Consider the following 25330-nt stretch of genomic DNA (forward strand, 5'->3'; position numbering starts at 1 on the left):
GTTCCCCTCCGCGGGCAGGGCTGGGGGCCCGCCGCGGCTCGGCCCAGACCCCCGCGAAAGCTCGAGTCGCCTGCAGAACCGTGGCGGGAAGGCGCCGCAGACGCGCACCGGGCGGCGGGCGCGGTGGCTGCAGGTGCTCTGAGAAATCCCGCGCGGGTCCTGCCAGTTTCTCAGGGTCTTGGAAACGGAAAACCTAGAAAAAGCTGGAGCGCTCTGGGGTGATGGCCCGTTTGACCTCCAACCACTGGAGCTCTGCTCTACATGAGTCTGCCGAACCCATGAAGTTCGGGGCGAATGCCTTTCCTCTCCCTGGCGCAAAGCCGGTGATAGAAACCAAAGTAACAGCTGAGGAGGAAGCCTGGATTTATCACATCTTAGCAGATCACTGCACGTGTGGTCGGGAGTATGGAGTTGCCAGTAAAACTGAAGGTCTGAGGCCAAATTCTAGCAAAAGAGTGCCATTCCTGATAATACTTTGTCAGGACGGTAAAGCAGTCCGGTGTCTTTTGAGTGGAAAGGTGTGGGACGAGCTGGCTCTTCTGTGTTTCCAGGTTTGCTACAGATGGTTGAGAGAAGGGCTGGTGCGAAGACAGGAATCGAAAAGACAGATGTAACCTTGAGTTCTGTCACTTTGGGCTCAGCATCCTTTCCTGTTAAATAATGGTGAGAAAGCCTAGCCCACTGATTTCGAGAATTGAACGTTAGCCAATTTGGCACAGAGCCCGACCTAAGAGTAAGCACCCAGCAGTTGAACCTGATCTCGCCCTTTTGCCAACTGGCTTGCTCAATGTCGTGTTGCGAGGTGGGCCGCAGGGGACTTATTATAGTACAGAATCGTAAACATGTCTCGGTATGAGTTTTTTGTTGTTGTTAACTAATTTTTAACCGAAAAAGTAAAGAGCATGGCGGATTTAAAAAAATCCGTAAGTAGCAAGGGGTGCAAAGTAAGTTTCTAAAAGTAACTTTCTAAAGGAACAAACTTCCCCACCCAAAACCTTCATTTCGTTGGTCGGTTACCCAGAAGCAGTTACTGTTACATGTTTCTCTTTCTGGGTATAGTCTGAGCTCACGCGGCATAGGTATGTGTTTTACATTTGGCCTTTATTTTATTTGTTTACATAATTTCTTATAGAGATCAGCCTATTTCAGCATGTGTGCATACATTGTATTCTTTTGGGGAGCTGTGTGCAATCCCATTGTATGAATTAATGATATTAACATTTATTAACAGTCCCCTGTTACTGGACATAGGAGTTGTCATCAGCCAGCAGCAATGCCATCGTGCATGCTGTTCATTCCTTCAACGATTATTTTTTGAACTGCAGTTAGCCTGGCGGTGTACAAAATCAGTAGATAAGAGACACGGGGTTTCTCCCATCAACAAGTGGATTTTGTAGTATGTCTTTATACATTTGTCTTTGTGCAAAAACAGGAACATATCCTTATAAGGTAAGTTCAGCCCGTACAGTTGCTAAAGAGGTGCATTTTCAATGTTGATGAATGCAACAACTGTCCTTCAAAGTGTTTGCACTAACTTTATCACTTTTATGCTACAGAATGGTGACTTTTTCTTCTTACTATCACCCACCCTGTACTATCAAACATTATGATGTGTGTCAACCTGCTTGGTGAAAAATTGGTTCTCACTGTAATATGCATTTTTTAAATTATAAGTGAGGTTAATCATGTTTCGTATACTTAAAATTTTTAAATTATTTTCTAGTTAACTGCCTGTTTTTACCATTTGTTAATTCTCTTCCATTTTGTTCACATAAAATATACATATAATTTTTTATTCATAAAATATCTTTATGTTTAAAGAAAATAAGCCTTTCTCCTAGTTTGTTGTCTTTTGACATTGCTTGTACTATTTTTTTTTTCTCGGCAGAGTTTAAACATTTCTATGTAATCAAATATATCAGTTAGATTGTTCTTTGATTGCTTCTGGGTCTTATAAGCTCTTCTTCTCTCCAAAATTTTCTATAGTAATTTATGACTTCTCTTTTTAATGTTGGAGTTACTAATCTACTGAGATTTATTTTGATGTTAGGAATGAAATAAGAACCTGACTTTAATTTTGTTTTGTCAGATGTCTACCCAGGTATTCCAACATCATGAGCAATAAACTAAATTCAGCAACTACTAAATACAAACACAACCTTAGGTCCTATGAAGAGTACAGTTCAAATGAGGCATTAAACGTATAAATGTGTAGAGGTAACTAATAATAAAAAAGTGAATGATTTACCGATTTCATTTTAGCTGCTTTTTAAAAGTAATGTCTAGGGGCGCCTGGGTGGCTCAGTCGGTTAAGCGTCTGACTTTGGCTCAGGTCATGATCTCACAGTTTGTGAGTTCGAGCCCCGCGTCGGGCTCTGTGCTGACAGCTCAGAGCCTGGAGCCTGCTTTGGATTCTGTGTCTCCCTCTCTCTCTGCCCCTCCCCCGCTCACGCTCAGTCTCTGTCTCTCAAAAAATGAATAAACCTTAAAAAATAATAAATAAATAAAAGTAATGTCTAAACAAAAAAAAGAAATAAAATTTACCCCTAGCCTCTGCTATATATATTATTTCCTGTATTCTTTATTTTCCTGAATTGTTTTCATTGCACCATATCCTTGAGGAATTGGCCGGCAAGACTGTCTAAATCCATTGGCTAGGGATCAAGTGTCTGTGAACGTTTTGCCTCACTTTTCTGCCAACTGAAAAGGAAAGGGAAAGGCTTAGAGTGTGAAACTATTTTTTTTTCATTTTCCACCATAAAAGCAGCTAATTCAACTCAAAGTCCCTTATTTATAATATAAAAATCCCAAAGTTTTAGCATATGAAGAAAGCTTGATAAGCCCCTCAGTTACATTGAAACTTCTCATTATTCTAGTTTTTATGTTTCAAGTTATAATGAATTAATGAGGTTTTTATGATTCTAATAGCTGATGGAGTACCAGGTATTTTGGTAAATAGTGTTGTGCGGATTATGTCATTATTCACTTATTTTGGAAGAAACTGAGATGCAGAGAGTAACTAGTCCGAAGTCATTTATTAAGTGGTAGAGCAGGGATCTGAACTTGGCTTGATGTTTGCAGAGCCTATGCTCTCAAGCACACTACACTTGACCCTTCTCTTTAAAACAATGAACTTGGAAAATCGGGGAAGATGGCGGCGTAGGAAGACGCTGGGCTCACCGCGCGTCCTGCTGATCACTTAGATTCCACCTACACCTGCCTAAATAACCCAGAAAACCGCCAGAGGATTAGCAGAACAGAGTCGCCGGAGCCAAGCGCAGACGAGAGGCCCACGGAAGAGAGTAGGAAGGGCGGCGAGGCGGTGCGCGCTCCACGGACTGGCGGGAGGGCGCCGGGGCGGAGGGGCGGCTCGCCGGCCAAGCAGAGCCCCCGAGTCTGGCTTGCAAAAAGCGGAGGGGCCTGACGGACTGTGTTCCGACAGCAAGCGCGACTTAGCGTCTGGGAGGTCATAAGTTAACAGCTCTGCTCGGAAAGCGGGAAGGCTGGAGGACAAAGGGAAGGAGAGCTGCTGAGCCCCCTGACGACAGAGCTCAGTTTGGTGGGGAACAAAGGCGCTCGCCAGCGCCATCTCCCCCGCCCATCCCCCAGCCAAAATCCCAAAGAGAACCAGTTCCTGCCAGGGAACCTGCTTGCTCCGCGCAAACACCCAACGCTGCGCTTCTGCGGAGCCAAACCTCCGGCAGCGGATCTGACTCCTTCCTGCTGCCACAGGGCCCCTCCTGAAGTGGATCACCTAAGGAGAAGCGCGCTAAGCCTGCCCCTCCTGCCCCTGTGCACCTTGCCTACCCACCCCAGCTAAGACGCCAGATCCCCAGCATCACAAGCCTGGCAGTGTGCAAGTAGCCCAGACAGGCCACCCCACCCCACAGTGAATCCCGCCCCTAGGAGAGGGGAAGAGAAGGCACGCACCAGTCTGACTGTGGCCCCAGCGGTGGGCTGGGGGCAGACATCAGGTCTGACTGCGGCTCCGCCCACCAACTCCAGTTATACACCACAGCACAGGGGAAGTGCCCTGCAGGTCCTCACCACGCCAGGGACTATCCAAAATGACCAAGCGGAAGAATTCCCCTCAGAAGAATCTCCAGGAAATAACAACAGCTAATGAGCTGATCAAAAAGGATTTAAATAATATAACAGAAAGTGAATTTAGAATAATAGTCATAAAATTAATCGCTGGGCTTGAAAACAGTATAGCTGACAGCAGAGAATCTCTTGCTACAGAGATCAAGGGACTAAGGAACAGTCACGAGGAGCTGAAAAACGCTTTAAACGAAATGCATAACAAAATGGAAACCACCACGGCTCGGATTGAAGAGGCAGAGGAGAGAATAGGTGAACTAGAAGATAAAGTTATGGAAAAAGAGGAAGCTGAGAAAAAGAGAGATAAAAAAATCCAGGAGTATGAGGGGAAAATTAGAGAACTAAGTGATACACTAAAAAGAAATAATATACGCATAATTGGTATCCCAGAGGAGGAAGAGAGAGGGAAAGGTGCTGAAGGGGTACTTGAAGAAATAATAGCTGAGAACTTCCCTGAAGTGGGGAAGGAAAAAGGCATTGAAATCCAAGAGGCACAGAGAACTCCCTTCAGACGTAACTTGAATCGATCTTCTGCACGACATATCATAGTGAAACTGGCAAAATACAAGGATAAAGAGAAAATTCTGAAAGCAGCAAGGGGTAAACGTGCCCTCGCATATAAAGGGAGACCTATAAGACTCGTGACTGATCTCTCTTTTGAAACTTGGCAGGCCAGAAAGAATTGGCACGAGATTTTCAGTGTGCTAGACAGAAAAAATATGCAGCCGAGAATCCTTTATCCAGCAAGTCTGTCATTTAGAATAGAAGGAGAGATAAAGGTCTTCCCAAACAAACAAAAACTGAAGGAATTTGTCACCACTAAACCAGCCCTACAAGAGATCCTAAGGGGGACCCTGTGAGACAAAGTACCAGAGACATCACTACAAGCATAAAACATACAGACATCACAATGACTCTAAACCCATATCTTTCTATAATAACACTGAATGTAAATGGATTAAATGCGCCAACCAAAAGACATAGGGTATCAGAATGGATAAAAAAGCAAGACCCATCTATTTGCTGTCTACAAGAGACTCATTTTAGACCTGAGGACACCTTTAGATTGAGAGTGAGGGGATGGAGAACTATTTATCATGCTACTGGAAGCCAAAAGAAAGCTGGAGTAGCCATACTTATATCAGACAAACTAGACTTTAAATTAAAGGCTATAACAAGAGATGAAGAAGGACATTATATAATAGTGACAGGGTCTATCCATCAGGAAGAGCTAACAATTATAAATGTCTATGCGCCGAATACCAAAGCGCCCAAATATATAAAACAATTACTCATAAACACAAGCAACCTTATTGATAAGAATGTGGTAATTGCAGGGGACTTTAACACCCCACTTACAGAAATGGATAGATCATCTAGACACATGGTCAATAAAGAAACAAGGGCCCTGAATGAGACATTGGATCAGATGGACTTGACAGATATATTTAGAACTCTGCATCCCAAAGCAACAGAATATACTTTCTTCTCGAGTGCACATGGAACATTCTCCAAGATAGATCATATACTGGGTCACAAAACAGCCCTTCATAAGTTTACAAGAATTGAAATCATACCATGCATACTTTCAGACCACAATGCTATGAAGCTTGAATCAACCACAGAAAAAAGTCTGGAAAACCTCCAAAAGCATGGAGGTTAAAGAACACCCTACTAACGAATGAGTGGGTCAACCAGGCAATTAGAGAAGAAATTAAAAAATATATGGAAACAAACGAAAATGAAAATACAACAATCCAAACGCTTTGGGACGCAGCAAAGGCAGTCCTGAGAGGAAAATACATTGCAATCCAGGCCTATCTCAAGAAACAAGAAAAATCCCAAATACAAAATCTCACAGCACACCTAAAGGAAATAGAAGCAGAACAGCAAAGGCAGCCTAAACCCAGCAGAAGAAGAGAAATAATAAAGATCAGAGCAGAAATAAACAATATAGAATCTAAAAAAACTGTAGAGCAGATCAACGAAACCAAGAGTTGGTTTTTTGAAAAAATAAACAAAATTGACAAACCTCTAGCCAGGCTTCTCAAAAAGAAAAGGGAGATGACCCAAATATATAAAATCATGAATGAAAATGGAATTATTACAACCAATCCTGAAAAATTATATGCCAACAAATTGGACAACCTGGAAGAAATGGACACATTCCTGAACACCCACACTCTTCCAAAACTCAATCAGGAGGAAATAGAAAGCTTGAACAGACCCATCACCAGCGAAGAAATTGAATCGGTTATCAAAAATCTCCCAACAAATAAGAGTCCAGGACCAGATGGCTTCCCAGGGGAGTTCTACCAGACGTTTAAAGCAGAGATAATACCTATCCTTCTCAAGCTATTCCAAGAAATAGAAAGGGAAGGAAAACTTCCAGACTCATTCTATGAAGCCAGTATTACTTTGATTCCTAAACCAGACAGAGACCCAGTAAAAAAAGAGAACTACAGGCCAATATCCCTGATGAATATGGATGCAAAAATTCTCAATAAGATACTAGCAAATCGAATTCAATGGCATATAAAAAGAATTATTCACCATGATCAAGTGGGATTCATTCCTGGGATGCAGGGCTGGTTCAACATTTGCAAATCAATCAACGTGATACATCACATTAACAAAAAAAAAAAGAGAAAAACCATATGATCCTGTCAATCGATGCAGAAAAGGCCTTTGACAAAATCCAGCACCCTTTCTTAATAAAAACCCTTGAGAAAGTCGGGATAGAAGGAACATCCTTAAAGATCATAAAAGCCATTTATGAAAAGCCCACAGCTAACATCATCCTCAACGGGGAAAAACTGAGAGCTTTTTCCCTGAGATCAGGAACACGACAGGGATGCCCACTCTCACCGCTGTTGTTTAACATAGTGCTGGAAGTTCTAGCATCAGCAATCAGACAACAAAAGGAAATCAAAGGCATCAAAATTGGCAAAGATGAAGTCAAGCTTTCGCTTTTTGCAGATGACATGATATTATACATGGAAAATCCGATAGACTCCACCAAAAGTCTGCTAGAACTGATACATGAATTCAGCAAAGTTGCAGGATACAAAATCAATGTACAGAAATCAGTTGCATTCTTATACACTAACAATGAAGCAACAGAAAGACAAATAAAGAAACTGATCCCATTCACAATTGCACCAAGAAGCATAAAATACCTAGGAATAAATCTAACCAAAGATGTAAAGGATCTGTATGCTGAAAACTATAGAAAGCTTATGAAGGTAATTGAAGAAGATTTAAAGAAATGGAAAGACATTCCCTGCTCATGGATTGGAAGAATAAATATTGTCAAAATGTCAATACTACCCAAAGCTATCTACACATTCAATGCAATCCCAATCAAAATTGCACCAGCATTCTTCTCGAAACTAGAACAAGCAATCCTAAAATTCATATGGAACCACAAAAGACCCCGAATAGCCAAAGTAATTTTGAAGAAGAAGACCAAAGCAGGAGGCATCACAATCCCAGACTTTAGCCTCTACTACAAAGCTGTCATCATCAAGACAGCATGGTATGGGCACAAAAACAGACACATAGACCAATGGAATAGAATAGAAATCCCAGAACTAGACCCACAAATGTATGGCCAACTAATCTTTGACAAAGCGGGAAAGAACATCCAATGGAAAAAAGACAGTCTCTTTAACAAATGGTGCTGGGAGAACTGGACAACAACATGCAGAAGGTTGAAACTAGACCACTTTCTCACACCATTCACAAAAATAAACTCAAAATGGATAAAGGACCTGAATGTGAGACAGGAAACCATCAAAACCTTAGAGGAGAAAGCAGGAAAAGACCTCTCTGACCTCAGCCGTAGCAATCTCTTACTCGACACATCCCCAAAGGCAAGGGAATTAAAAGCAAAAGTGAATTACTGGGACCTTATGAAGATAAAAAGCTTCTGCACAGCAAAGGAAACAACCAACAAAACTAAAAGGCAACCAACGGAATGGGAAAAGATATTTGCAAATGACATATCGGACAAAGGGCTAGTCTCCAAAATCTATAAAGAGCTCACCAAACTCCACACCCGAAAAGCAAATAACCCAGTGAAGAAATGGGCAGAAAACATGAATAGACACTTCTCTAAAGAAGACATCCGGATGGCCAACAGGCACGTGAAAAGATGTTCAGCGTCGCTCCTTATCAGGGAAATACAAATCAAAACCACACTCAGGTATCACCTCACGCCAGTCAGAGTGGCCAAAATGAACAAATCAGGAGACTATAGATGCTGGAGAGGATGTGGAGAAATCTTGCACTGTTGGTGGGAATGCAAATTGGTGCAGCCGCTCTGGAAAGCAGTGTGGAGGTTCCTCAGAAAATTAAAAATAGACCTACCCTATGACCCAGCAATAGCACTGCTAGGAATTTATCCAAGGGACACAGGAGTACTGATGCATAGGGGCACTTGTACCCCAATGTTCATAGCAGCACTCTCAACAATAACCAAATTATGGAAAGAGCCTAAATGTCCATCAACTGATGAATGGATAAAGAAATTGTGGTTTATATACACAATGGAATACTATGTGGCAATGAGAAAAAATGAAATATGGCCTTTTGTAGCAACGTGGATGGAACTGGAGAGTGTGATGCTAAGTGAAATAAGCCATACAGAGAAAGACAGATACCATATGGTTTCACTCTTATGTGGATCCTGAGAAACTTAACAGGAACCCATGGGGGAGGGGAAGGAAAAAAAAAAAAAAAGAGGTTAGAGTGGGAGAGAGCCAAAGCATAAGAGACTGTTGAGAACTGAGAACAAACTAAGGGTTGATGGGGGGTGGGAGGGAGGAGAGGGTGGGTGATGGGTATTGAGGAGGACACCTTTTGGGATGAGCACTGGGTGTTGTATGGAAACCAATTTGACAATAAATTTCATGTATAAATAAAAAAAATAAAAATAAAATAATAAAAAAAATAAAAAAATAAAACAATGAACTTAAAACAGCCAACTGTTAACCTTTGCCTGTCCCACATATTCTTGTGAATTCCTGTCTTTTACAAGTGACTAGTTCAGTTCCTTATATTTTTGCTCCGTGTGGCAAGTTTTTTTATCTTTTAAATATTTTTATGGTTTTCCCAAAGTCAATGCAGCTTTCAAAATCCATTGACTCTCCCTGCTAATTTCCCTTTCAATGTAGCTTCTTTTGTAAATGTAGCTTCTTTGGTGTTTTCTTCTCCAAAAAATTGGGTAACAGTAGTTACCTCTCAGGATGGTTGTGAGAAGGAATTGAAATGATGCCATTGAACCCTATAAAAGCTGCACAAACATAGTCCTTATTTTGTTTGAAAGTACGTGAAAAATGTAAGAAGAAACATACTCGATTACAACGCATAGTTAAAATAAACCATAGCTTTTATTTATTTAATGATTCCTAATTGTGGTACAAAAGAGTTGCCTTCCAGTAATGAATATTGACCTGCTTCCAGTTTTGTGTTGTTGTGGACTTTTGATGATTTGTTTGAGAATTGCTCAGTAGCAGTTTACATCATTTATATAACTTATTTGTATGTCAGCCGGGGTTTTGAATTGATTTATCAATGGAAAAGTAATCGTCAAAGATCCGAGTTTAGATATTTCAATTTGCAAAAGCTAAATGTCCAAGCATAAGAGTGATTTGCACATCTTTACGAAAGCCAGGTTCTCAGGTTTGTGAATTCAGCTGGCTTACTCATGCATTCATTTATTCTTCCATTCAACACATGTACCTATCTCCCTGGTGCCCAGCACTCTGCAGAGATCAATCAGCCGAAGACCCTGCCTCCGTTACCTAACAGATCCCTTTTAATGAGCCTATGACTTCTATGGCTCCATGGTAAATTCAGATCATTCTTTTTATGTAGGTGCTGGTATGCTGCGTCTAGCGTTTTCCTTGAATCAGTATTAAAAGGACTATTTGTATATCTGAGGGACCATCGAAGTAATGAGCATTGTAACATGCTTTTAACCTTTGTTCTGATGCCCTCTCAGACAGGAGGAGGAAGAGAAACTCATAGAGTAGAATGAATATATCAGAATCTACAATGTACCTTTTGTTCTTTCTGCTTTTGGTAGCTGCTATTTAGGTCACCAATTATTTCGTTGTTGGCAGATTTATGGACTTTTTTCGTTCTTACCTCTCAGTTTCATTTAACTTGTAGCAACTCTCTTTTTTTAAAACAATTCGGAAAAGTTTATCAAATGAAGAAATGAGAGGGAGAAAAACAGAAATAGAGAAAGTCGGAAAGACAATATCCGTGCGAGAGAGAAAGGAGAGAGGGGCAGCTGGCACACATAACTTCTCCCTCCCTTCTGTGCATCACGGTATCACTTCTCCTGTATACAGTCCAACCAGCTTTTCTCGTTCTTCAGCCTTTTCCAGTCACTTACATTGCCCAAGGGTTGGAATTCCCCCTTCTGCTTGGTTTTTGAATTTGTATTTGTAGTTTCTCATCCAGAGCATAACAACTTTGTGATCACACCTGTCATGTTTATTCCAATGACAATGGGATCCGTCCCTTCCTTTCATCTGAACCTCAGCTCCCCATTGCTAGCAGACCTCTTCAAACGCAAAACAAACATGTTGGCATTTTACAAAAATTGAGAACACGGAAAATCGTGACGAGGAAAATTTTTAAATCACAAATTTTACATGCATAATTTGATTTTAGGATTCTCCACAAGACACTGGCAATATCTGTTTTACTTGTAAATGCAGAGTAACCATTACTGGTGGTTCTTTTAAAACAGGATTCCTTCACACTTTGCCACGACATACCATCCAGGCATACTGTTCCACCCTGAACGCAAATCTTAATTAAAACGTTGATTTTGGGGGCACCTGGGCGGCTCAGTCCATTAAAGATCCGACTTTGGCTCAGGTCATAATCTCACGGCTCGGCTTGTGAGTTCGAGCCCTGCGTCTGACTCTGCTGACAGCTCAGAGCCTGGAGCCTGCTTTGGATTCTGGGTCTCCCTCTCTGTCTGCCCCTTCCCTGCTCGTGCTGTGTCTCTCTCTCAAAAATAAATAAACATTAAAAAAATTTTAAACATTATTTTTTGTTGTTTTTCTATTAGTAGAAAGAATAGTAGTGGTATAGAGATGTTCCTTTGTATCTTTGATTTAGCCCATGTTTTTGAAGGAAAAGAAAATGAAACAAAAAAATCCTAGTTACCTTTAATATAAACCTGTACTAAGATACTTGGATGAGCAATATAAATCCAAATAACTCCCAATTATCACAACAGCAGTGGTAACCACCACTCATTATGCCCGTGTATGATTTAACCCTACCGGGCAGATATAGAGAAAACAAGACTCAAAGGAGTTAAATATTTACCCAAGATCACACAGATAACGAATGGTAGAGTTAAGATTTTTCTGAAGCAGCAGCCTGGGAATTTAACTTTTCACTACAAAACATGGCTTGTATGATGCAGCGGTTACTGACAGGTTAGCTCCAAGGAATGCAAGCATTTTACTCTGTTCATTGTTGTAACTCAAGCCCCTACACAGTGTGTGGAACATTGTAGATGCTCCCAAAATATTTGTGGAGCGAATGTTTGGTTTCTCTTCCTTGTTTCAGAAAGGACTAAACGTGGATGTTTCAGTTATCTGTCGCCGAGTAACAAATCACCCCCAAATTTAGTGGCTCAAACCACAACTATTTATTTGTCTGTGATTCTCTAATTTGGGCAGGGCTACGTGGGGCTCATCTCCGCTCCACATTGCATCAGATGGGAACTTGGCTGAGATCAGACTGAGAATGGCTCTGGTTGTCCAGTGTCTCTCTCCACCTAGACTTACCATTTGGCAATCTTAGTCTTTTTTTTTTTTCAATTTTTAATGTTTATTTATTTTTGAGAGGGACAGAGACAGAGTGTGAGCATGGGAGGGGCAGAGAGAGAGGGAGACATAGAATCCGAAGCAGGCTCCAGGCTCTGAGCCGTCAGCACAGAGCCCAACTCAGGGCTCAAACTCATTAGCCAAGCTGTGAGATTGTGACCTGAGCTGAAGTCAGATCTTTAATGGACTGAGTCACCCAGGCTCCCCTTAGTAATCTTATTCTTATGTGATATCTTGATCCCAAAAAGCAAACACAGAAAGTCCCAGATTTCCTAAACTAGCACAGTGTCACTTCTGCCAAAGCAAGATGTAAGACCAGCCCAGATTCAGGGAGGAGGAGGAGGAGGAATCAAATGGATCCCACCTTTGATGGGACGAATGGCGCATGTGTACCAGGAGGGGTGGGTATTTACAGCTGGTTTTGGAGACTACCGGCCATAGGAGACAAATGAAAATTACTCAACTCTGAATTTGTGGTGAAGTCTTATCACCTGAGATCCTTGATGAAGAGAACTTTAATTTTTACAGCTAAAAAAAAAAAAAAAAAAAATACGCCAGATTACAATCCTGACATAATGGATGGAAGGGGCCACACATAATGCCAAGGCTTTGCTACCATTTTTACGAAGTGCTTACCAGGTACGTTATCTGTAGACAATTTTTATTTTATTTTTCAGTTACTGAAAAACTATTATAAGTGGAGGGCAGAATGTCCAGAAATAAGTGCCGATCTACGCCCTAGAAGTATCCTTGGCCTTCTGAAGGCCGGTTACCTTGGAGTTCTGAGAGCCAGAGATCCCACTGGCAGCAAAGTTCTTATTTACAGAATCGGTAAGTCACACGTAGTACTTTTTTTCTTTTTCTTTTTTTTTCTTGACTGCCCTATTGAAAGCTTTAATGAGTCCATATTTAAGAATTCAGCTTTTTAGGTTTTCACTTAGGTTTAATTAAGATTTTAATGTCCCTCAAATATAATAAAACTGGCAATTGTGAGAAAATTAAAAGCCAATGAAAATCTTACTTCCATTCTTCCACACAGTCAACTGTATAAAATAAGAGAGAAAGAAAACAGAGTAGAGAAATAAGGAAAAAAGGTGAAAACATCAAGGTAAAGGCTTTAAAAAGTACTCAGTAGGAAATCCAAATAAAAATTCTGAACTGTAATAATGCCACATGAGAGCATGGATTTTGTCTGCTCAGTGGGTCCCAAACACTGAAACCAGGGCCTAATACTTAAATACTTCTGGAGTGAGTGAATGGCTAGTGGGTTAACCCCCCAGGGCTGGGGAGGCAGGGGCCCACTCTCTGGGATGAGAAAGAAGCATTCCCGGGTAGTCGGAAGACAGTGTCTTCCACATGGCCCTCTTGTCACATCTTCCCCCTTTTCACATCCTTCCTGGTATTTTCTGTAGGTTGCTGACTGCCCCTTCCTTTGACCTTTGTGTGGCTAAAAACGGTGCGTAACAGAGGACTCACATGGCCCCAGGCATCGTCCCTTGGCCCAGTGGGAAGGACAAAGATAACGAATATTTCATGAGGAGGATCTCATGAATTACAATCTTACAAAAACTTTTGCATCTCAAAATATTCTAGGGAACTTTACAATATCTACAGATTTGCTTTTTCTGCCTGATTATAGGTAACTCGACTGTTACCTGTAAGTCAACTGTTTATGATCTTGCAAGAAGACACTGCATTCAATTCTTTAGGGTATCAGAAGATGGAGTAGAAGGATTCCGGTTTTCGCTCCAGCTTACGTATTGAGTACACCTGGGTCAGTCGTGAAGCTGTTGTCTATAAAGCAGACATCACAATGTCTGTCCTGTCTTCTTGTCGCCCCGCCAGTGTTCTAGGAAGATGAAGGAAGTTCCCCAAGTTATTTAGGGGTAGCGTTGCCAGAGTTAAGATAGTATCCTTGTTCTGTATAGCAAGTAAACATACATTTTATGAAAATATGGTGTGTCCAGTTCGCATTTTAATTTCAGATAAACAACAAATAAGTTTTTAGTATGCATGGGGCACACTTACGTTAAAAATTACACCCTGATCATCTGAATTCCAGTTTTCACAGGGAGTCTTATATTTTATCTGCAATGCTAGTTGGAGGTCCCAGGAATATAAAGCTGAAACCTGCAGGGGATTCTTTCTGCAAGTGTCCTGACTGTACTGCCTGGCTGGAGTTTGTTTTTTGGTTTTTGGTTTTTGTATTTTTTTTTTGTTTGTTTGTTTTTTGGGTTTGTTCATAAATTACCTGGGGGCAAGTTAAGAAGTAAAAATGACACCTTGAAAGTAAAAAGCAAATGTACTACTTTGATCATAAGTACCTTAACACTGGGGGCACCTGGCTGGCTCAGTCAGTGGAGCCAGTGACTCTTGGTCTCGGGGTTGTAAGTTTGAGCCCCACACTGGGTGCAGAGATTACTTAAAAATAAAATCTTTAGGGGCGCCTGGGTGGCGCAGTCGGTTAAGCGTCCGACTTCAGCCAGGTCACGATCTCGCGGTCCGTGAGTTCGAGCCCCGCGTCGGGCTCTGGGCTGACGGCTCAGAGCCTGGAGCCTGTTTCCGATTCTGTGTCTCCCTCTCTCTCTGCCCCTCCCCCGTTCATGCTCTCTCACTGTCCCAAAAATAAATAAAAACGTTGAAAAAAAAATAAAAAAATAAATAAAATCTTTAGGGGCGCCTGGGTGGCTTAGTCAGTTGAGTCCTGATTTTGCACTGATGGCTTAGAACCTGCTTGGGATTCTTTCTCTCCCTCTCTCTCTCTCTGCCCCTCCCCTGCTCAAACACACACACTCTCTCTTTCTCTTGCTCTCGAAATAAATAAACTTAAAAAAATTAAAAATAAAGCCTTTATAAATACATACATACATATATACCTTAACAGTGAATCAATAGTCTTCTATTGCTTAGGGAGGGTTTCTTGTAGTACATTAATAGTTAGGTATACTGTTTAACTAAAAGAGATTTTAAAGTCAAGAAAACATGTAGGTCAGTGATGGTCAGGGCAGCAAGGCATGTAGCAAATTTCCTGTGTGTTATGTAGCATAAGACGTTATTCTAGGGTGAAAAGGAGAATCAGGAGAGGTTTAGGAGTAAAATGAAAGGATAGAATAAAGAGTTATGAATTTCCTCAACTTAACTGAATTAATGGGAGGAACTAAAGGAAATCTATGGTAGAGGGTTTGGGACATTAGCATCACCCCCTTTGCCTAGGTATCATGTCTGCAGTAAACGCAGTGACAAAATGTACAGAGCCTTTTCGCCATCCTGTCAGGGCAATACAAAGTGAAACTCAGTTTTTGCCATTATTAGCTCACAAGCCAGAGCATATCATTTTATGCTTTTGGGACGCACTACTATACCCCAGCAGCAAAAATACAATTAGTAGTGACCGTTAACTTTGACTGTGGCGTAGTTCTTAGGAATACAAGTTCTACAGCACATTGACCAGGTTGGAACTCCAGCTCTGCTACTTTCTAGCTACAAGGGAAGTCATACCTGTAATCCCATTTTCTCATCTGTCAAATGGGCATAGTAAAAACCCATCTCACAGGGTTGCTGTGAGCGTTAAATCTCGTAATATATACAAAATATAATTAGAACGTTACCTGACATATAAGAAGCACTCGATAAATGTTAGATAGATGCTGAAAAAGGAATTAGAGATCTAAGGCATGTTTTTCTTTTGCCTCAAAGAAGTTTCGAGCCTAGACCAGTGCTATCCAGTGGAATTTTCTATAATGATGAAATTGTTCTGCAATAGCCACTAGCCACATGTGACTATTGAGCACTTGAATGTGGCTTTTGCAACTAAGAAACTGAGTTTTTAATTTTACCCAATGGTAATTAATTTAGGTTTAAATAGCCACACGTGGCTAATGGCTACCATATTGGACAGCACAGGTCTAGACAACTATGTTGGTGAGCTCAGAAATTTAGGTCAGCTACTATTTTCTTAACTGCAGACTTTCAATCATTCTGCTCCTAGTTTTCACCATGGTAGCTTTCTGCCAATGTCTGAAGTAGTATATTATATTTGAGCTGGGTTATCCATGAATTGATTATTCAAATTCTTACCAGGCAGCTGAGGCTCTTAAAAAGCAAGGGGCAATCCTATTGTGCCTACCTGGGAATACTTCTGATGGCCTCTTCTCCATATATCTTTGAATTTTTCTTTGCTAGTAGACACTCCCCATCAATATTTAAATCTGTTAAGGGTCAGCCATCCAAAACAAAGCGAAAACTCCTCCTCAATCCCATCAGACCCTCCAGCCTCCGCTCCAGCTATCTCCCCACTCCTCATTCTCGGCCAAACATCTTAAATTAGTGATGTTCACCATCTGTATTTTCTGTTTTTCACAATTGCTCTCAAGCCACCCTGGCCTAATTTCACTTCCACCTCTGTGCTGAAATGACCTTAACAAATCATCAGTGGCCTTCTTTTCACCAAATCTAATGGACATGTTCGGTTCTGTTTGACTTGATCTCTCAACACAGCAAACCACTTCCTCTTACTTGAGATATCCTCTTTCCCTGGCTTTTCTGATGCCACATTCTCCTGATGTTTTCCTGGCTTACCTCCTTCTTAGTCTCCTTTGCTGGCACCACCTATTCTATGACCCTTTAAATTCTGAAATTCCTTAGGGTATTGGCCTCAACCTCCTGTTCTGATGCTACTTCCTGCATAGACCTAAGACAATCCCTATTGTGCTGTCTCACCCCCATATCTCCTGTCCCCAGGGACCCATACAACCAGCTCCTTGTGCCATCTGTATCCAGTTAGATGTCTCTCAGTCACCATTTTTACATGTCCAAAAGTATGTATGATCTTTTCCTCCCCAAACATTTCTCTTCCACTGTTTTCTATCTCAGTAAATGGTACCACCATTCTACCCAGCTGTCCAAGCCAGAAACTGGTGCTTTGAGACTTTGCCATTACTTACTCATGAATCTTCCCCCCTCTTTTTAATTTGTTTTGTTAGACACTCCGTGGAACCTTCAATATGAAGACTTACATCTTTTTCCACGTTGGAACATTTTTCTCTACTGTTACTCCCCTTTCCTCTATTCCCCATTCTCTGCATTATTACCTTCCAGAACTCTAATTAGTTGGATGTTGAAACTTCTGCTAGCTGCCTGTCACCAGCTGCATGAGTCTTTTGATACATACATATCAATTCTTGGCTCTTTTCAGAGAATTCCTCAGCTTGGTATTCCAAACCATTATCCACTCGTTGGCTTTGTCTTTTCTGCCATTTGTCCCTTCTGCTGAGATTTGCTTGAATTGCCGTCTTTTTATTTCCAAGATCTCAGCTGATTCTTTCAGATAATATTCTGTCCTGGGGCGCCTGGGTGGCTCAGTCAGCTAAGCATCTGACTCTTGGTGTTGGCTCAGGTCACAACCTCATGGTTTCTGGGTTTGAGCCACACATCTGGCTCTGCACTGACAGTGCAGAGCCTGCTTGGGATTCTCTCTCTCTCTTTCTCTCTCTGCATCTTCCTTGCTTGTGCTCTCTCTCTCTCTCAAAATGAATAAATAAACTGAAGTAACAACATGTTCTTATAATAGCCTGCATTATTCTTTTTTTCCCCTCACAAACTATTTTGCTTCTTTTTAATGTCTCTTGCTTTATTAACTGTTTTCTTGCGTTTTAGTGCCTTTATCTATTGAGTGTGACTCCCTTCTTCCTTGAATGTGTATATTTTTAAAAATTCTTATAATACTGAATGACTGCGTATCTTCTTTTAAGATCACCTGTTTACCTGTCTGTTACTGCCATTTCTCCTTGCCCTGGCCTGCCCAGGGATGGTAGGGGAGGGGAGAAGACTAGAATGTCAGTTAGTCTTCTGGTTGTTTCCCCTGGGTGTGGGCAGCTACTGGAGTGCTTCCCTGTCTCTTTTCCAAAGCCCACACTTACTGTTCTGGCCTGTTCAGACATGACAGCTATGTGCTGTTGCTACTGAGGAGTGTCTGAGACATCAGCCTGCCAATCTGCTGTTCACACATTTCCCTTAGCAACCTCTTTGGTTACTACAGGGCCCTAGTTACTCCTTACAAGGCTTTATCACCCAAAAGCTTTTCTCATTTCCAGTACCTCTGAGCTTGGAGCATACCTGGGGGCATTCTCATCTTCAGCCACAGCTGTCTCCTGCATGTGGTGGGCGTAGTTTCATCTGGCAGTCAAATCTAGCCTGCATGCATTCTCTTTTCCCCCATGCTTTTAAAATCTGTTCTTTATAGGGATATGAGGGTGGAGGGAAAAGCAGGAACATGTTTTTAGATCTATTTGATCTATTATTCAATCCATGATCATTGTACATGTTTTTATTTCTACTGATCTTTTAAGTCTTGAAAGAATTGGTTTCCCTTTGTAAATCTTCCTGAGTTTTTACACTATGCTGAGATATACTATTTAAAAATTTTCTTTTTTAGCACAATGGGACCCAAAAGTTTTCACAGCTTATGATGTTTTCCGTGTAAGTCTAATCACATCCGAGCTTATTGTAGAGGAGGTAGAAACCCAACGGAATGGTATCAAAGCTGTCTTTGATCTAGAAGGCTGGCAGTTTTCTCACGCTTTTCAAATTACCCCATCGGTAGCCAAGAAGATTGCTGCTGTTCTTACAGTAAGTGTATATTTTAACTCTTTGGGATAAATTTGTAAGGGATGGTGCATTTATCAGAAAATTAAATAAAAATTTTTAAATGATACACATAACTCAATGATGCTAAGAGGAAGTAAAGGGTGATTAATTCATGAAACAAAGAACGTTGCAAGAAACCAAAAATATGTTCAAAATTAGTAACCACAGAATTTATACATTTAAACAACAATGTGGTAATTTTCTCTTTTTGTTATTAAATTTTTCTTCCTAAATTAAAAGATTGACTCAAAACAATATTTATAGCAATGGTACAATAGAATGTAACATTCTTGGTAGGTATAAATTGATGCAGTTCTTTCAGAAATTAAAAGATTTTTAAGATGGCCATCATCTAATACTACTTTCGGGGGCCTAGCCAAGGAATAATCTTAAATACGGTAAAGACTTGGTATATACTATGTGCCAGGTACTTTGTTAAGTGTCTCAAGTGCATTACCATTTAATGGCCAAACGAGCCTATGGCTATTATTTTCCCATTTTACAGATTAATTAACTGTATCGGAGAGATCACAATGCCCAAGCACACACATTATGTCAGTAGAGAAGAAAGAATTCCAGGTCAGGTCATCTGAATGTAAGAGTTGTGCTTATTGCCTTATGTAAATGAAGACAGTTGCTTTGGCATCAATTTTTATAGATGAAAATTAGAAACAGCTTATTAGTGCAGTAACAGGAAAATGGTTACTTAAATTACGGTACATCCATTTAATAGATTATTGCAATGATATTAAAACTCATGATGTGTAAAAAAATCGTATTGTCTCAATAAAACAAAATAGGGTGCAAATTATTTAGAGACCATATTGGCAATTATGTTTAAAATAAAATTATTCACAGAAAGAATCTGGAAGGAAAAGCTCCAAATTGATAACACATCTCTAAAAGCTATGCATAGGAAAAAAATTTTTTTTTATGACAGAAACTTGGGGAGACAAATCAGTACATTAACAACACATTTTGGGTAGGAAAACTATTGATGAAATGTTTTTTATTTATCCTTAACTTTCCAAATAAACCTATGTTACTTTGATGTGAAAGACTTAACCTGGGTTAAAGGTTTAAAAGTGTGTGTTTATTCTTTCAACTTCTATGAAGTTTTAATTATTTTCTCAAAATAAAAATTAGGAGAACTATAAATATCCAAATGACTGATTGGTTCCTTGAAAGAACATGTACACGTGATTAGGGAAGATATTTTCTGTGTCTTACTTACAAAAGATGTAGATGGGTCTTAACATACTTTGTCTAAGCTGTAAGGTGAAATCTTTTTTAGAGATTTTCCTTACTCTAGCGACTGTGAACTGGAAAGGAGGCTATTGTATTGATACAATACATAATTCTGAAAATAAAATCCCACTTTAGGTCCTGCATGCACTAGGTATAGCAAGTGTTCAAAGAATGGACTGCTTGATAGGAATATATGTTAATTTATGCTTTGTTATTAACATTTTTTTATTTTCAAAAGGATTCCTTTCCATTAAAAGTTCGTGGTATCCATTTGATAAATGAGCCAATAATTTTTCATGCTGTCTTTTCCATGATTAAACCATTCCTGACTGAAAAAATTAAGGAACGGGTGAGTAAAAAACATATTCAAGTCACTATTCTTCTGTAGCAGACATTCCAATCCTTTTTTTATTTAAGGATTGCATTATTATCTCCCCTCCCCTCCTCACAATTAACCCAGTGTTGTAAGTGTTTGTCTAACAAACCAACTGCTTTTATAAATTAAGATTCCTTTTTAATTTTGAAAAACCAAGTTAGTGAGATTGGAGAAACTGGGCCTCTCGTTCATTGCTAGTGGCAGTGCAAAACGGCATATTCCCTCTAGAGGGCAGTGTGGTCATAGTTACCAAAATCACAGTCCTTGCACTTCTGGGATTTTATCCCACGGATCTACCAACACATTAACAAAATTACATGTACGAGAGGATTCACTGCAACAAAAGATTGGAAACCACCAAGTGTTCATCATCGGGGAACTGGTTATATAAACAGACACATCAACTCAATATAATTTGCAGGATGTATTGTAAAGTGAAATAAGCAAACGAAGGATAGCTTTTATAGTATGCTACCTTCTGTATAAAAAGGGGAGAAATCAGAATCTCTGGTTACAGCTGCATTAAAAGGATATACAAGAAAGCAACCTAAATGGTAGCAGAGGCGGATGAGGTGTGAGTAGGGACCAGGGCATCTCACTGTGTATCTTTTATCTTGTTTTGATTCTAGCCATATGAATGTGTTATCTGTGCAAATAAAAAATAAATGTATTTAAATTAGACATGCATGACTGAAAATCACAGTACCCTAGGTATGTGACTTAATGTCATGTTAGTTAAAGCAAAAAGATTTGATCGTTTTTGTTTTTGTCTTCTTTTTTGACCTATCCTGTGGAGGCTTATCTGAGGTGACTAATGTCTTTTAGGAGTTTTTCAAGTATCAAAAAGAAAATCTGAGTTCCCAAGAATGGCAACCACTCTTCTACATTAATCTGTAAAGGATAATTTGTAGAGGTTATTCAGTAGGAATTTCTATCTGTCTTCAAGAAGAACCACACCAATGAAGATGGCCACTTTTCATTCTAGTATTTTTAGAAAAGTCAGTTTTGGGGTGTTCATTATTGTCTCTCTTCAGTGTAGCTTCATAATGGCTGACCACCTTCGGTTTAACTCTAAAATGTCTAAAAATAAGTATTTCTATTTTGGGGTATATTCTGGACAAATAAAAGCAAAAATAACAATACACTCAACCTAACAAATAGGAGAATATGAGCAAAAAAGAAAGAAAAATAAAAAATTGAGAAGGAGGTGAAGCATTTCGGTGAAAGTTAATTGACATGAAATGGACTTGCCACAATTAGAGAAGTGGGGACCCAGTCCAGCCCTTCTCCTCCCATTCAACCTTTTGCCAGTACCCTATGAATGTTCTTATTTGGCCCTTCCTGAGGAGATAGGAGATTTTCTTTTCAATGAGCTGATGATATTTTAAACATTTCAGAAGAAGCCAAGAATTGGGGCTCTGAGGTTCCTGAGGAACTTGTTTTATTCTTCTCATGCACAGATGAACATTTTACCCTAGCAGATGGAAAAAGGGTACTTATTTGTTTCTAGCAACATGTGCTAAAGGTTCTAAGTCTTTATTTTAACTTCATGGCATTATATGATCAATTTTTATAGTTTAAAGTATTTGAAAATTTAAGGTTCTCCACCATAATTGTCTCTTAATTCTTTAATAGCCAATTTAATAGCCATTAATTGTATCACATAAATTACTCCCCACATACATAGCTGTGTGTGCAGATATATGCTTTTATTTCATATGAACTGATACCAAGTAGCACATTTTTTTATCATCTATAGAAGAGTCTCAGGATGTTAGATGTTTTGAATCACATGTACATTAGGGAACAGAATGTATAAAATAACTTTATTTAGAGTTTAAAAAAATCTATTTTTTAAAGTTTATTTACTCAAGGGCTGGGGGGATGGAGGGGCAAAGAGAGAGGAAGAGAGAGAATCCCAAGCAGGCTCTCTGTTGACAGCATGGATTTCACGAATGGTGAGATCATGACCTGGGCCGAAATCAAGAGTCACATGCTTAACGGACTGAGCCACCCAGGTGCCCCTAAAAATCTATTTTTGAAAGAGGATAGAAGATCTTTTTATAAATCTTATATAGTCATCAGAATACAAACATGTATAAAAAACAGTAAGATGATTAGACTCATAAGCAACACAATACAAACTTAAGTAAAATTCTTACATAAGAAGAGAAATAAAGGGCATAGTGTCTATTCATGCTCTCCTATCTTGAAAGTCATTAGAGTGACTTATTTTATGGTATTGATTTTACATTAGAAATGCATCTAGTAAACTGAGAGGCTGGGGCGTATCTTCTCAAACATTTTGGCTATTTCAGATTCATATGCATGGGAACAATTACAAACAAAGCTTACTTCAGCATTTCCCAGATATTCTTCCTCTGGAATACGGTGGTACAGAATTCTCCATGGAGGACATTTGTCAGGAGTGGACAAATTTTATAATGAAGTCTGAAAATTATCTCAGCAGCATTTCACAGATCAATCAATGAGAAGAAGTTATTTAATGTGAATATTAAATATACATGAGTGAGATCCTACCTGGTTACATGAATGAAAGAAAAATAATCTTTTTAAACTAGTTAATGCTTGTCTGATTGATCTTCTAAAATGTAAAACTCTTCTGACATGAGCATCATAGGGATTTGGAAAACTGCTTTTTAAGTACATTTTATCTTTCAGGTAGTTAAATGTTAGTACTTCTTGAAAGCATAGAAGAGATTCCTGGTTTTTGTACTTGAAGTTATCTCTTAAAGTAGCTATTCATGTTCACCTTTGTATATTTCTGAAAAGTTTCCTTTTAACCAAGTTATTTGACTACATTGGTTTAGGAATAAGTGTACTACAAATAGTCCATGAAAAAGAAGTATTAGTACAAATCATCTGATGATAAAAATCTATCAACATCCATCATGGGTGGGTGTCAGATTAGATTATAATTCAGATTAAAATCTGAATACAGTTTTACAGAGTTATTTCTATGGGCCAGCAAGACCGTTTATCTCAGGGAGGTTCTATTTCAGCATAATTTACACAATAGAAAATTTTGATTGAAGAGTCTAGATACCATAAACTATTGTATGTAGCATCTAGAGGTCTCTGAAATTACTCATGTTGACAAAATTGATAATCAAAAATAATTTAGGAAATATTTTAGGTATAGCTGATGGCTTCTTAATACTATTTCTGCATTTTCAAACAAATCAAGAACGTAATTTTGACTTCTGTTTTTAGTTATCTTATCAAGACTACACAGAGACTTAGAAATGGAATAATACTTAGTAGTCATACATGGACTCTATTTTTAATTGAACAATAACACAACTACACAAAGGAAAGGAAATGTTTACATTTTAAAAATCACTGTCAGTTACACCTGGAACTTTTCAGATTATGTATGAAATAATTTAACTTTTAATATATATCAGAATATTCTAGAAAAATTCTATAATTCATATTTACTTTAAAAAATCAGTAGTTAAAACGTGCTGTTTATATTATAGCTTATGTCATAGAATATTTCATTTATTAAGAAAGATACAATGTCAATATAGCTTTCAATTTATGACACAGTGTTTCATAATTTTTAAATTTTATTTTAAGTTTGAAAAGAAAAAAACAGCGCAAATTTGTTACACATTTGTTCAACTTTAATCATGCAATAGTATCTTTGTGAAAGGATATATGAAGGGTACTTTTCTTTATAAGAAAATTATTCTAATCAGGTGAGCTGATAATTTTAATTCTCTGTACATATGTCTATGAAAAAATTGAGAGCAACTGTGAATGTTCATTAGAGAACAAATTTTGATTTAGCATTGGGAAGCTAACTTTACATTATAATTTTTATTAAAAAATTAGATTGTGCCTGTTTTCTAAAAAAAAATCATAAAGACTTCCTTACAAAATTATATAATTCACAAAATTGTATGATTAAAAATAATAGAATAAAATCATTGAAAAACAATAAACAATAACAACAACAAAAAGCTCTGGTTTACCCAACTTTTATTTTTCTATAAAGGAGGTTTATATCCGAGTTCCACTTCATTTACGTTTGGATGCTTAAAACACTTACTCATGACTCTGTGAAGGAATGATTACTTTAGCACGTGAATAAAGGATAGTATTTAAAAATGTTTTTTAAATGTGATTCACTGGTGATGTTATTAACAGTAAATAGAATTAAAATATGTCAGTCAGTAGAAGTGCATTTCATGATGGTACTGTGACATATTTTTTTAAATGCAGCAATTCACTTAAAGAACATGAAAAGAACAAGGCGAAATGAGCAGGCAATTTTATAAGGTGGCAGGATAAATAACTATCAAATTGTCTATATTACTAAGTTACTGTATATTACTTTACTGTAATTGCACCAGAAGTGCCTTTTACAAAGTTAACTCTAACATGTGCTCATTATGTTACTGAGCTGCACAATAATTTGTGTTAATATTGTTCAAAAATAATAAAGATCTTTTACATAAGCTATAGCTGTTTCTTTCTCGTTTTTAAATATCAGTATTAGGCATTCATTTTCAAAAATTGCTTTTCCTTACAGGTAAGCTTAGGAAAAACTTACCAAATCTGGTTGTCCAGTACCCAAAGGCTAGTTTTCCTTTGTCAGTTTTCATTGCAGGCTGGTTTTCCCGGCTGCTTAGCTCAGCATCATCTTTCTCTAATGCCTTTGGCTGTGCTTAAAGGGACCGCAAGCCAATTTCATGAAACTAAGCCATGCAGACTTAAAGAAGTTAAAACTTCTAAGTGAAAAAAGAGTGTGCTACTTAATCAGATAATTTAATTTTGAAACCAAATCTGCTGTTAGCCTGGATCATGACTTTACTTGTCAAACTATATATTTTTCTTATGGAAATAACACTGAAGTCATAGAGCGCATATTCTCTTTGCCACTCACCTGAATGAAGCCTAGAGCTCACGGAACAGGTCAAACATACAAACCAGCCCAAAACTCAGCACACTAGTAGCATGATGTTGTCTGAAACCCTCCTTACTGGCCTTACATGTTCGTTGAATTTTGCCACTCTCAGAGGCTGTGGAGGAAGTAGGAGTTACAAAGGAAGAACTAGAAATGATGGTA

At 38.9% G+C, this 25330-nt stretch overlaps 1 protein-coding gene and 1 long non-coding RNA gene across 5 annotated transcripts in view; one reads left to right on the top strand and one right to left on the bottom strand.

Annotated features, from left to right (window-relative positions):
* The window catches only part of TTPA (alpha tocopherol transfer protein), a 66666-nt gene extending 41943 nt beyond the window's left edge, over window positions 1-24723 (top strand). For 2 of the 4 annotated variants that reach the window (XM_086695114.1, XM_086695118.1), the window contains exons 2-5: window positions 12641-12794; window positions 18397-18590; window positions 20095-20205; window positions 22551-24723. In XM_086695114.1, coding sequence (XP_086551240.1) covers window positions 12641-12794; window positions 18397-18590; window positions 20095-20205; window positions 22551-22724 — 633 coding nt within the window. In that variant the 3' untranslated portion in view covers window positions 22725-24723. Of the gene's footprint in view, window positions 1-16; window positions 851-886; window positions 1080-1231; window positions 1450-12640; window positions 12795-18396; window positions 18591-20094; window positions 20206-22550 lie in introns of those variants that run through there. The other 2 variants (XM_086695117.1, XM_086695115.1) reach the window with 2 other exon arrangements.
* On the bottom strand, window positions 21921-25092 carry LOC147572092 (uncharacterized). The gene is made up of 2 exons (XR_015246582.1): window positions 24815-25092; window positions 21921-22203 (listed from the first exon to the last, which is right to left on the bottom strand). It is a non-coding gene; the product is annotated as an uncharacterized LOC147572092 (long non-coding RNA).
* Window positions 25093-25330: the final 238 nt, after the last annotated feature.

This window comes from Puma concolor, chromosome F2 (assembly GCF_028749965.1).
Source record: "Puma concolor isolate L17-30 chromosome F2, mPumCon1.1.hap2, whole genome shotgun sequence".
NCBI classification, from domain to species: domain Eukaryota; kingdom Metazoa; phylum Chordata; class Mammalia; order Carnivora; family Felidae; genus Puma; species Puma concolor.